This window comes from Zeus faber (genome assembly GCF_960531495.2).
Source record: "Zeus faber genome assembly, chromosome: 6".
NCBI classification, from domain to species: domain Eukaryota; kingdom Metazoa; phylum Chordata; class Actinopteri; order Zeiformes; family Zeidae; genus Zeus; species Zeus faber.
In genome coordinates this window covers 25993864-26007335 of record NC_137201.1, presented here as the reverse complement: position 1 = coordinate 26007335, position 13472 = coordinate 25993864, and the positions used below count along the sequence as shown (strand labels likewise).

Sequence of the window (13472 nt, the reverse complement as noted above, 5' to 3'; positions counted from 1 at the left end):
TTTTACTTTTTTTTACTTTATTTTATTTTTTTATTAATTTTACTCTTTTTAAGTCATTATTTTATCTTGAAAAACAAATTTCACATCAGATTTTTCGATTGCTTTTCGACACTTTTAGTCCAAGACACTTTTGATAGTTTTTTTTTTTTTTTTTAAACACTTAAATTTAAGTTTGGCATTCTAGTTCAGTCACAGTTTGTTCCTTTACAATGTCCGCGCATTTAGATCAACAGTTTAAATCCATATTCATATTGGTGACCACGCCAACTTACGCATATTCACTCATTGATTGTGTTCATCTTTTAATATAACTGACAACTAACTCCAGGACAGAACAGTGTTATTCTTTTTAAATATATTGACTATTTTACCAGCCCACCAGATTGATTGAAACCAACATTTGTTCAAAAAAAGAGATTTTCATTGAAGACAATTGATGGATGCTAGAATGGTACCAAACACAACGGAAGGTCGACAGACATGTTTTGGTGTCTGGTGTCGACCTCTCGTCCTGACCGCTGAGCAACCCATAGTGTGTCTTAAAACATGTGTCATCTCCACGGTTCTTCCTTTTTGGTTTCCCAATAGAGGCTCTATTAAAGAATCTAGGTAAGTAGGCTCCCGCAAATCTGTCATTCTCAAGCTGTCTTTGTGCCACCTTCCTTCCAGCCAACCTCACACCAACAACCCCCCCCCCCCCCCCCCCCCCCTCCTCTACTTCCTTTAACGCTTTGAGCTGATTCCCCCTCCTCCTCTAAAACACCCCCCCGCCAGTAGCCGTTTGCTAGTGCCTTGGTGATAACAACTGCATCTCCAGGTTTGTGGTTGGACAGACTCACCATTAAGCTTGACCCTCCGGCTCGAGGCCTGCCTCACGCTGCTCCACCGGGAATGACTGGCCATGCTCATCCACCGAGTCCACCGACCATGATTCACTCTCCCCTGTCCGCACAGCCGAGCAAATAACGCCGAGAGTCATAGAGCGGCACCATCGTACTTCACACCGCGTCTCCAGTATTTCTGCCTTTAGGCCACTGATGTGCCGGTCCCGTGTTGTTATGCTGAATACCTAGTGGAGTACCAATGGGTCGGTTGCCATAGCATTCGGTTATGGCAGCGTATTCTCAGGCAACAAAGCGTTCTGTACGAGGCAGTACACTAGATTAAACGAGCACAAATATCTCTCCTGCGCCTTCTGGGGGGTTATCTTGGACCCGAATCAGACTAGTGTCGAGTTCAGTGGGAGGCATCAGTACATTCCAGGGTCATTTAGATGTAAAAAAGTGATGTATCCACTATCCAGTACTACATCAAGCCTATTTCCTATGAGCAGCCTAAAGGGTGTTTATGGTGTTGTAGTAAACCATTAAGTGTCATTTTTTACAGCTCATAGTGTCTGTACATAAACATAAACGCTCAATTCAGCTGTATTGTTATAAGAGTACACATACAACAAATGTGTAGATTTGGAACCGCCCAATAATGCAGTGATTTCATTAAATTCGATATTTGCATTTAATGAAAGAATGTATTTTTTTTATTTTTATTTTACAACAAGGGGGATTGACAGACCGCCGCACAAACCTGATTGAATCAGAGCAGCAGTGGGAGTGTGGGTCAGGACAGCAAACCCGCCCGGTTGGGACCGTCTGGATCTCACCGGGGTTTGTCTCCGCACTCCTCCAGGTCAGCTGATGGGCATGAACGAGATCACAGAGCGGCTGAAGCTCGGCGACCGGTGCCAGAGCGACCACGCCATCGTCCAGAGAGTGGCGGCCGCCGCCAACCTCAGCAGAGTGCCCTGCGGCTCGGATAAGGAGTGCAGGTGAGCGCGAGGGGGTCTTGACCTCTGAACCAGCCTCGGATCAGAAGTGCGAGACGACGTCCTCAGTAACGGTCGGAATAGCGGGGTCTCAACGCTGAAAGCCGTATGACGTATGACGATTCACGGCAATTAATAGATGTAAACAAGCTCCAAAGATTGGGGAGATGATTCCCAGGCCAATCTGCAGTCATTTGCTTAATGCAGCTTTTAACGAGACATCATTTTATTTGTAGTAAATATTATTTTTGTAAGTAACCTCAAGCTATTTGTCCACTATTGAATATTTTAATGTGTTTTTGCTACAGTGACCTTGATGTGCTGTAGCAGTAAAAAACAGTTTACAAGCTCCAAGGACAAATGATAAAAGTAAAATTAAAGTAAACAGCCGACATACTGGATGAAAAACTTTGAAGGGATACTCCATTTTTGTGGGGAAATCTTTGTCTATCTTATCCAGATTGAGATCAAGACCACTCTCATCCCTGCGCGTCCAGTGCAGTGGTTGCGACGGCTGCATGCTCACTGTGTTAGCCCCACGCATGGCTGCAGGTGGGATCAGCTAGCCTAGCTCTTGTGAAATTAGGGCAACTGCACCTTCCCGCAATCGCAAAAGCTGGTTATTTATTATACAGTATAGCGAGTTATTTAAGGGACTTTTTATTCGTCAACATGACACGAACAAATGAAAACGATAACAATCAAAAAAACAACAACAATGTCTGAGTTGTTTTGCTGTATTCGGAAAGGGATGGAATTGGTACTGACCTTCTCATCTGGATCTGAACTTCCCCCGAGAACTGGATACCTTGAAGGATATAAAGGTAAAGCTATAATGTTACTGCTGAGTTATACAGGACCACATGGGTGAATAGCTTTCAACGTAAGCCTGCAGCATGTCTACAGGGCATAAAATTGGGATATTCGCAGTCTCCCAGATACAAAGTATCACTGTCTGTTCACATTCAGACCGATGTGAAACTGGTCGACAGGAAGCCATCCATTCGCGTCTCACAATCCATCCATCCACTGAGTTCCAGACAGTGCACGCCGACTCATCTTAAGTCACTGTGTTGTTTTTAAAGCTCCTTATCCCATTTTCACGTCCATCTCCCTCTCACCTCCTGACTTTTGATTCCGGCTTTCACTTCACCTTCGCCATCTCCGCCCTCGGCCGCTTTGACCTCAGTCCTCCTGTTCCTCCTGCCGCTCCTCCCGTCCGCAGGTTCGCCGGGAGGACGGTCACCAGCGGGAGCCTGGTGCTGGTCACCGTGGCGACCAGAGAGGAAGGGGCGGCCCAGCTGACGGTCAACTGCGAGAAGATGGTGATCGGCACGATGCTGGTGAAGGACGTGCTGCTGGCGCTCACACAGTGATCTGGGCCCCCCGGGACCTCCCCCCCTCCCCAAACGGGTTGTCTTTACACGAGTAGCGTTTTAACCCCCCCCACCCCCGCCCCCGTTAGAAGTGTTTCCGTGTGAATTTGCGAGTTTTATTGTATTTATTCTGTTTCCCCACATAATTCCAGTAGCTGTTACGAACGAAATAAGACCGAACGCGAGCGCCGTTTGATGCTTTGTACGACAATCAGGTATGCCTTACGTTCCACTCACACCGGTTTTCGCGCGGGTTCCTCTCCTGCAAGTTATTTTAGGGGACTCGACGCCCGGCGAAGCGATTCCGTCAAATCAGAATGTAGCGTGACGGGGAAAACCCGGCGTTTCGTCCGAACTTAGGGACACATCGATGGCAGACGGCCGAGCCGACAAACGGTCGCCCGGATGCTGTTGCAGGGGATCACCACATTGGCGAGAACGCGCTCATGGTGCGTCCGACGCACTATTGCAGTTCAGTTGAAATTCACGCTTATCTCTGCAGCTGAACGATCAAAGTGCAGGAACCAGTTGGAACCTTTTCTCCTGTTAAAACCCGGCTTGCTTTCGTCGTAGTGCGCCGGTTTTATCCGTCTTAAGATGTGAAAAAAACGTGTATCCAGTATGTCATCGTATGTATGTCAACATGTCACGCGGTAACACTACACTTCTATCAGGTGAATATTTTCCTGTAGCGTACCACGCCGGCTCCTCAGGATGTTATAACCACATCGAAATTGACAATACCACGCAGCATTTTGACTCCCCGTTAGAAACTGAAAGCGATGAAAGCTACGCATCCAGTCCTTCTCGAATGTCAGCCTCGGACAATAAATTCCAAAATCCCGTCCTAAAGCTCTACTGCTATCTGTGCACCTCGTCTCAACGGGTTTTGGACTAATTTCCCTCGAATATTTAAACGTGTTTTTGCTGTCAACAACTGAACTGGTCCGGCAATCTTAAATGGATTTAAAATGCAGGATCATTTCCACGTCACAGCGTAGAATAGAACATACACGAGGCCCAAATGACGCATTGTTTGACTTACATCGAGTTTTCCCCCCTGTAATATACTATATTATATTCTGATATATGACACATTCATGAGATAAAGATCTGGTGTTGAATGAGGGAAGGTTTGGCTTTGTTACCGTAGTCATTATTCCACATCATGCTCATGCCTTCCAAAGTGTTTTTCAGGTAAGAAAACAGGAAAACAGCCTCTATTTTGTTATTAACTTTAATGTGCTTAAAAAGCTGGCTGCACATCTTTTTGTATCATGATTCGTCTTTCTATGTGTTGAATTATTTATTTTTTCTTTACTGTTGGAAAATATATCCTTTTTTTTCCACTAAGGGAGTGTGTAGACCCTAGTTTCCATCACAGAAAGCTTGAAAATGATTTTTAAACATTATTTATTTGACATCCCGTTGTAAATGTACTTAATTTGCAGTTATTGTGGTCGAATCTCTCCAAATAAACAGATTCACAGTCACTGTAAAGCCCTTGGGAAGAATGTAAGGGGGATAAGGAATGTTATTTTTGACTAAAACAAAAAAAAATTACTAGGAATCTCAGAAATGCAATTTGTAATCGATACAAAGCAAAGATCGATCTGCCTGATCGATTTGCCCACAGCGCGGTTTCTCCTTCACATGTACAAAGTACCGCTGTCTGTCTCCTCTGTGTGGTTATGAAATGTGGTCCTGAAGTATTACATTACTTTATTATAGAAATAAAAACATGACTACAATGGAAAAGATCGACTGTCTTCTCTTCTCATTAAATAGTGGACGTTGCATTCTGTTACTATGGCCACAGGCTCTGTCAACTGTACTACTAACGTATTTCAATCACAACTCGAAAACAACTCTATAACTCACTTTAAGATATGCAATTTTCAATCTTTGGCACAAACTTTTAAAAAGTCACACAGCAGTGTTTGGTCCACTTGGTTATTAAATTAACGCCTTGACACAAATCCTCAGTCGCTCCAAAGGGAATCTCCCCTCATCACTGACCCGGCTCTTTTTTTCACGTTTCGCGGCGTCCTCCAAATGAAGCTGCCAAAAGCCACGCCCGCTGTCATTTTCCTCTTGGGCCCAACAACGACAAGAAAATCCGCAACAGCAACAACAACATCACCCCCGGATCATGCGGGGCGTTCGGCAGGAAGTCAATTGAGAACTGGCAACTGAGGTGTTAAAAGAGGGGGCAGAGACCTGAACAGCGTGCCCTGCAACAAACTGAACAAATTGTCATTGAAACTGAAGTTTGTATTAAAAGTAAATCCTTTTGGAGGTTCCTTCGTGGCTGAGTTGGCTTGTGTGCAAACTGTTGAGGCGTTTCTGCTTCATTTACACTCACTATAAGAACATTAACATTAAGAATATAATATAATAATATAAGTCTTTATAAGCTTTTTCCCCCTGTGGTAAAAGGCTTTGAGATGAGAGAGAAGGCACACGAGAGGCTTCAAAAAGGCAGCCGGTTTCCAGTCTGCTTTCCTCGCGACTGGAGCACGCGTTCAGCATATTTTGGGTGGACCTGGAGCAGCGAGGTTCTCAGGTGAGCTCCGTCCGCCTGGTTTGGGGCAGGAGGCAGGCCACCATCCCTCCCAACAGCAGCAGGGCCGACACCATCAGGATCGGCACCGAGCAGTTGGTGTCCACCAGCTTCCCAAACACGATGTTCCCCATGATGGCCGCCACTCGACCCACCCCCGTGAAGAAGCCCAGAGCGGAGGACCTGAGGGGAGAGCGTGAGTGCAAAAAGATAATTACACGATTTCAAAGAATTTCGAACATATCCCAGAGTTGTCCTGACAATTGTTTGAAGGTTTTCGAATTCAATTCAAATGCAATTTTCAATTACTAGGGCTGGGCTAAAAAAAAATATATATATATATATATATATATATATATATATATATTCTATTGTTTCAATTTCTGAATCGATTTGACATTTGTAATATCGATACTTTGGAGGTTATGTGACTGCTTTCCACTTCAATCAAATAATCAATCAATCAAATACAAACATAGTCGCGAAATCAATTGAAATATTTCATTTCTGTATTAGACTGAACTTATTCCGTGAAATATTTTTTGTGATGCACATCGGATGGTTTACTGAAAAGTTGGTGGCAATTCTCATGATGTATAAAAAGTTGATACATCTATATAGAATCATATCTTGAGGGATCTCATCAATATTGGATTGAACCCAATTGTGAGATCCTTCCCAGTGCCCAGCCCTAGAATAAATAAAAATAAAACAAAACAGGACATTTTGAACTTTGGTCTTAATTTAAGTTCAATAAGTAACACTGCATGTATTAACTAAATATAGCTTGGGAGGATTAAATGAATATAAAATAATAATAATAATAATAATAATAAATGGCTTGTCTTTAATATCAGCTAATATTAGTAATTATTAATTAATATTAGTGAGCATTAGTGATGCTACTACTAAGCGTCATTATTGACGGGCGCCCTCTGTTCCCGGGTGCAGCTGGGCGTGGTACCGTAGCTGCGTGGGGTAGAGCTCGGTGCTCACGACGTCCAGGGCGTTCCAGCTGATCACCGACACGCCGCTGAACACGCAGGAGAGCAGCAGACTCTGAGCTTTGGTCCGAACCACGTAGATGAGGAAGATGCTCACGCTGGACACGAGCAGGCTGCACGCTGCGACACGACAGGGACACCGCTCAGGTACCACGCTGCTCGGCTCGTGGATTTACGTGGATTCGTGACAATATAGAACTGTGATGTAACATTTGAGGTCGTCTTTCTTCATCAACGGAGACCATTAAAACACGGCATATTGTCGAAGGCGGACTCACAAAGAAGAGTCTTTCCACCGATGGTGTCCATCAGAAGAATTGTGAAGATGTTTCCTGGTAAGTTCGAGGCTGCGACGATGAAACCCTCCAAATAAACTGGACAGGAAAAGACGAGTAAAAGCAGATTATTTTTTATTATTATTTATTTATGATATTTATGCCTTATTCTTATTTTGTAAAAATTGAATACAAATGCTCCCGAAATGAAGAACAATATGACACTTTTGTCTTATAACTGGTGATTGTTTGTACAGCATTGCTGAATTTAGCCCCAATGAGTTCACAGCTCGGCTTTCCATTCACAGACGATATTCAGAGGAAGGGAAAGTCTTTCCAACTCGGTGCCAAAACAGGATTTTTAAAATAATTTGATTAAATTGTCAATAATGCAGAAAATCAAGACACTGTAATTCAAGTAGCAGTGCTTCCCGGTCCAAACTGGCCCAAACTGGCGTGCTTCCAGATACCTGCTGTGTTGACCGGGTAACAGCTTTGGTTCTGCAGAGGAGACGGGCGGGACGCGTCGGTGCAGGGCGAGCCTCCCTCCTCGATTCTCTTAAACAGCTCTGGGAACCACATCCACAGCCCATAGTAGCTACACACAGAGACATTAGAGAGAAGAGGGAAGTACAATCTTGGCCTTCACTATATTAGATTCAACGAATTGCCGGGCGTCACTATATGGCAGCCCACTGCTCCTAGATACGTTAATAACTAGGATGGGTAAAATGCAGAGAAATGCATTTTGGTGCCTCAGTGCACACACGCACACGCACACGCACACGCACACACACACACACTTATTTATTTATTTATTTTACATCACAGACCTCATCTCCAGCAACTTTATTAGGATTATTCAAGACTCCAAAATGGGCCGACAGGATAAGACGTCAGTCATCTGCAAAACACTCGTCCAGGGAAGGATACCCTGGTGACTTTTTTTTGGGGGGGGTTCTGTTTCATAGTAAATGTTTGCTTTGTTTTGTTTTTTTGGTTTTAATACTGACAAATTTCTTATTTCCACTGAGTGGACTCCTTACTGCAAAGAGGTAATCCTTACATTAGAGCTGGGATGAATACAGAGACATATATCACCATATTAGGTATCAGGAATTTCCCACAATATGGATACATGACACAATATTTGCTTATATATTCAAAATCCAACGATAAACAGAGAAAGAGGTTTATTACGTCACATATGAATCTGTCTTTAGGGCCCGTCGCCTTGTCATAAATCATTTAGTATAGTGTTTCAATACAACAATAAACAGCAATATTCAATTTATCACAAGAGCCCACGGTTGAATCGACGAAGGAAAATTTTTTTTAAAAAAGATAATAAGAATAATTTTAATTTCCCAGCGTTTCCCTGTCACACAGTGTGGTGATCAGGTGCAGTTTGTTCCTCACCCGAATGAGATTCCATAGAAGACGACCAGCAGAGCGATGCTTCTCCTCCTGAGCGGAGCGGCAAACAGCTGTCTGATGGGCGCGAGACCCTGAGGGTTGCAGCAAAGAAATCACTGCTTTTATAAACGTTCACAAACTTCGAAATCAACTCAATCTATCCGGACATACAACATACAGTAACTAAGTGTAATTCCACGCTCCTCAAGCCGTACTTTCACATTACTTCTACAGCACTAATAACATATTACATTTGAATTCAACTAAGCGTCCCGTTACCATTCTACAGAGGCTGACGAGACGCTGCCAGGGCGAACCGCGACTCACGCCGTCCCCCCACTCCTTTGTTGGCGTGGTGCTGGTCAGCACGCCAAACACCTGGAAAGCAGTTAAAAAAAAAAAAAAAAAATATATATATATATATATATATATATATATATATATATATATATATATATATATATATATATATATATATATATATATATATATATATATATATATATATATATATATATATATATATATTGATACAGGGACCGCACGTCTCTTCAGGCTGAGGCTGCCGATTTACAACGGACATGTGGGAGAACACTGCAGAGCATTTAAGAACAAGAACCACAACAAACAAATGTGCTCCCCCCAGAACTGAGATTATATTAGATTAGATTAGATTATATTATCCATCATGTATTTGATAATTAGGATTATAAAAAACAGTCTAGTTAGGGGGCATTTTTCTTACTGGAAAGGCCTCGTTTTTGCCCCAGTGGTTGAGCTCAAACATCAGACGAAACACACGGAGCGCCTCCTTCTCCCGGCCGTCCTGACAACGACATGGAGAGGATTCAAATCTCTGATATTCAAAGCGAATAACGTGACAACGAAACCAAAACATGTTTAGGATCATCATGCCTGGACTCATACAGAGCTGGTTGAGGGATCGTTCCTATGAGATAAGATACAACTTTATCGATCCCAAAGGAAATTTCCCTGCAAAAGTGCATAAAAGAAAAAAAGAAAAATGCAAAAAAAGAAAAATAGGAATCAAAATAATCAAGGTAATACAAATTATGGAATTAGCAATTAAAATGATTTCAAAAGCATTAAAAGATTGCATCACGTAGCCATAGAGCGTAGTATTACACTGTGTAAACACAAAGAGTAATACGTGAACATAAAAGTATGACAGAAAGTGTAACACACAAAATGGAAGCCCAGACTGCAAACAGTGAGGTAGAGGTTCAGGGGGAACCGCAGGCCGCTGGTGTCGCTCTGGCGGCGGAAGGGGGAAGAGTTAATTAACTCCTTAATTCTTTAGGGAACCAGCTGTTCCACTGACAGAGGACAGACCCACAAGTGACGTCTCCCCATGACACATGGTGGAAAGAGCGACTGAGCCTCCCTCTCTCCCAGCACCGGCCCCCGCGTGCCGGCCCCTCTTCCCGTACCTCCATGAGGAACTTGGGGCTCTCCGGCATCAGCAACTTGAAGATCAGCGCTGAGCTGAGGCTGGGGACGGAGCACAGCACCACGAATATCCTCCAGCTCTGGATGTCCAGCGTCCCCAGTCGAAAGTGGGCCTGGGTTCTGGGAATCACCAACCACGCCAGGCCTGCGGAGCGAGAGGTAGAGCTCGATTCACTCGGGGTCGCCTCGTTGAAAATCTCAGGCGTTTGGGAGGGCGAGACCCACCGGCGGCCAAGATGTTTCCCGCCATCCAGAAGGTGGCGAGCGAGCTGATCATTGCACCTCTCCTCAGACGGGGCAGGAACTCAGAGAAGTAGGAGAATATCACCGGGATCGAACCGCCGACCCTACGGTGGGCAGAGAAACAACTTAATACAGAACATTCCTCCTCAGCAGGCTGCGCACGACGGCCGACTCACAAAGAATGATCCCGGCTCAAAACAATTCCCACGCTGTGGGGCTTTCCAATTTACGTATCAAGTCAAAATAGATTTGAAGAATTCTGTCAGAAGTGCAGCAAGGTAAACAAAATGTAATTGTCAGAGTTGTCCACAAGGGGGAGCAGCAGTCTAGAGCACATCTGTCCACTTCTCCTCAGAGTAGGGGGACATGGTGCTCATAGACAAAGCACTCAAAACGATGACACCACGAGGCCTAAGTTCAAAGAACAATCGCTAACAATGGCCGGACAAAGGACGCCACTCAAACGAGAACTACTTCAGCAAATCTCTCCATCCACCACCACCCCAAACAGAACCCAGACCACCCTGCTCGCACCCCTCCCCTCCCTGTGAGCGAGGGTGCACCTAAAATGAGAAAACATTGACTGCTCAATTAAAAGGTGAATCCTTCCTGATAGTTCCTCTCTGTGGTTATGACAGGACGCTGCCGCGCTCCGGGTGAGAATAAAAATGGAAGCCCTCACCCCACGCCGCTGACAAAGCGCAGAAGCAGGAAGAGCCAGAACCACGGCACGATGCTGGCCAGGCCCCCAAACAGCCCGTTAATGGTCAGGGACACGACCAGGACCCTCTGGCGCCCCCTACGGTCAGCCAGGTAGCCCCACAGGTAGCCCCCCACCATCATTCCTAACAGAAAGCAGCAAGATATAACATTTTGTTCATTGTTTGACTCGGGTCTCCTAAATAAACACTGTTACTTCTCAAAGAGGACAGGCGCTACCTCGGGGTTTCTTTGATTCTATTTGCGTTTGATTCTACTTTGCTTTCAAAATGAGATCCTGTTGAAGGTGCTGCGTTGCTCTGCCGGTTCTTCAAGAGTATGTTCGTGAATGGGTGCTAGTAAGGACTAAGTCCTTCATGTTTATTTTGCGATTGCGGCTCACCCAGAAAGATGCTGGCCGTGAGCAGCCCCATGTCCGAGGTGCTGAGCTGCAGGTCACATCGTGCCGTCGGCAGGAGAAAGGACACGCACAGAATCTCCACAGCGTCGCTGGCGTTGGCCCAGCCGCACACCACCAGCAGGAGCGCGTGGAACAACCCGAAACCTGAGGGGAGGCAGGAAAATAACAAACGCGTGGTCGGTTAGGGTCTCGTATTGTATTAGCCGTGGTAATCACAGGGAATTGCACATGCTATGTATCACAATGTTCGTCTGATAATTGAAAACCACATGTGCGAGAATCCAAATCCAGTTAATTTAACTTAATTATTGGGATGCAAAGTGTGACGCAAGACTAAACTCCATCTAAAATCGAATATTATGTCACACCTTCCTATCGACATTCACAACACGATGATGTCTTAATTTCCGAGATGATAGTTGTTTTAGTGCCTGGCCCTAGATTTGAAAAAAAATAATAATAATAATTTTAAAACACATTATACTTGAAGGAAATGAATATATATAAATAAATAATTTTAAGTTTTTGGGATGATTTGTTAATGGATAAAACATCTAAAAAAAATCGACCTTTATGAAGGACAAATACAATTAATATAAAAATAGGTTTGAATCAACATTGCATTAGAGAAATTATGAGAAAGAGGAAGAACATTATTGCACAAACCACATCACCTGCTTTCTCCACCGCTTCCTCATATGTTAATCTCTGTCCACTTCCCTCATCATGGCGGAGGTTTGAGGAGTTCCTGTCAATATTGATTTCGCCTGCAGATTTTTTGAACAGAGACAAGAACACCACACACAGATTTAAATAAAACCAAGTCCGACAAGTCCAACTTGATTATATACCACTGCAGATACTATCGTCAACAAAGATACTCTGAGACCTTCACTTTAATGAAGCCTTTGTTGGAAAGACACTACAACACATGTCACATTTCTTATTTTGCTGTATTTCGCAGCTTTTCGGGAGCAGGTAAGCCAAATGAAGTGACGTTTTACTTGATCAACTATGTGGTCGATTCATCATACATGTTTTAAATGTATTATTTGAATTTAAAAAGACTGGACTGTTGGCCACTGCTGAAGGTATTGCAATAGTCGGTGGTACCTTAAGAATAACTGTGAATGTCTATATTAACACAATGGGAACATGAGATAATTAAATTTAAATGACTGATTAATTTAATAGATTTAATTGTCTTTTGTCTGGTAATATATAACATGATAGTGTAATAACATATCGACCTGATGAGAAGAAACGTATCGACAATGCACATTGGAATATAAAAAATTAAAACGTTCGGGTTAACAGTTCATTTGCCTTAAACCAACTGACAGAAGAAAAAAAAAAATCACATTTTATTTGTAGCAAGAAATAAAATTGATTCAAATCGGCTTAAAATGACCCAAGACTATGGGTTGTGGAATCTGACAATTTCACAAAAAGATCGAGGTCTGCTCTAATCGGGGTAATGTAAACACTGTGAAAAGTTGGCTACTTTAAAGACCTTTCTACCAATTTAAACGACTATTTGACAGATTCGGGGACAGTTCATATGAGGGCCGGCTGTAGGCTTAGGTTTAGGGTTTTATATACAGCATGTGAGATATTGGCTGATGCAGAAGAACTCGACCCGTTTTGGAGCCGATCAGTAAGGGCTGTCGTGCAAGCTTTACTCCGTTTCCGAGTTGAATCTGTTTGAAACCCCGCAGAACAGCCTGAACAAAACAACAACATCATAGTGTTAATAACGTCAAGGTTTCCGTTCTAAGGAGGTGGGTTCCGTTCGGAGGAGACCGGTTTGCAGAGCGTATTCGCCGGTGCTTGAGCTACACCGGCTGGGGGGGCTACCTTCCTCCGAGTCCCGCTCCTGAGCCTCCGGGGGGTCCGCTCGGGGCTCGCCGAGTAGCGGCTCCCGGGCCTCCGCTTCCCCGGGGCGGGCGCGCCGAGGCATCGGGCAGCTCCGGCGCAGACGAGCCCGCACTATCCAGCCACGGGGGCCATGTTACCTCCACCACCGACGGCAACGCGCTCGCTGCTCCGGCGAACCAGGAAGTAGCGGCGGCTACCTCGCCGTCACCGCGGTCCCTGTTCCCGCCTCCCCGTCGCGCCGCCGACGCCGCCGCTCGTTCAACCGGTAATCCCACCTCGTGACGGCGGCCTCGCGAACGGTTCGT

General features: G+C 44.4%; 2 protein-coding genes across 4 annotated transcripts in view; one reads left to right on the top strand and one right to left on the bottom strand.

The window, feature by feature from the left end:
- Window positions 1-3198, top strand: part of ap3b2 (adaptor related protein complex 3 subunit beta 2) — a gene marked incomplete at both ends in the record, with an annotated part of 42022 nt that extends 38824 nt beyond the window's left edge. For both annotated transcript variants that reach the window (XM_080001858.1, XM_080001859.1), the window contains 2 exons: window positions 1687-1825; window positions 3048-3198. In XM_080001858.1, coding sequence (XP_079857984.1) covers window positions 1687-1825; window positions 3048-3198 — 290 coding nt within the window. The remainder of the gene's footprint in view (window positions 1-1686; window positions 1826-3047) is intronic.
- A 1396-nt stretch (window positions 3199-4594) lies between these two features.
- On the bottom strand, window positions 4595-13334 carry sv2 (synaptic vesicle glycoprotein 2). 2 transcript variants are annotated; one of them, XM_080003019.1, is made up of 13 exons: window positions 13147-13334; window positions 11964-12056; window positions 11272-11433; window positions 10852-11014; window positions 10152-10273; window positions 9908-10071; window positions 9202-9282; window positions 8736-8834; window positions 8460-8548; window positions 7511-7638; window positions 7044-7139; window positions 6726-6885; window positions 4595-5944 (listed from the first exon to the last, which is right to left on the bottom strand). In XM_080003019.1, the coding sequence occupies exons 1-13, from the start codon at window positions 13247-13249 to the stop codon at window positions 5761-5763; spliced, it is 1644 nt and encodes a 547-aa protein (XP_079859145.1). In that variant the 5' UTR covers window positions 13250-13334; the 3' UTR covers window positions 4595-5760. The 2 variants fall into 2 exon arrangements, with proteins under 2 accessions (XP_079859145.1, XP_079859146.1); XM_080003020.1 differs by lacking the exons at window positions 8736-8834; window positions 9202-9282.
- Window positions 13335-13472: the final 138 nt, after the last annotated feature.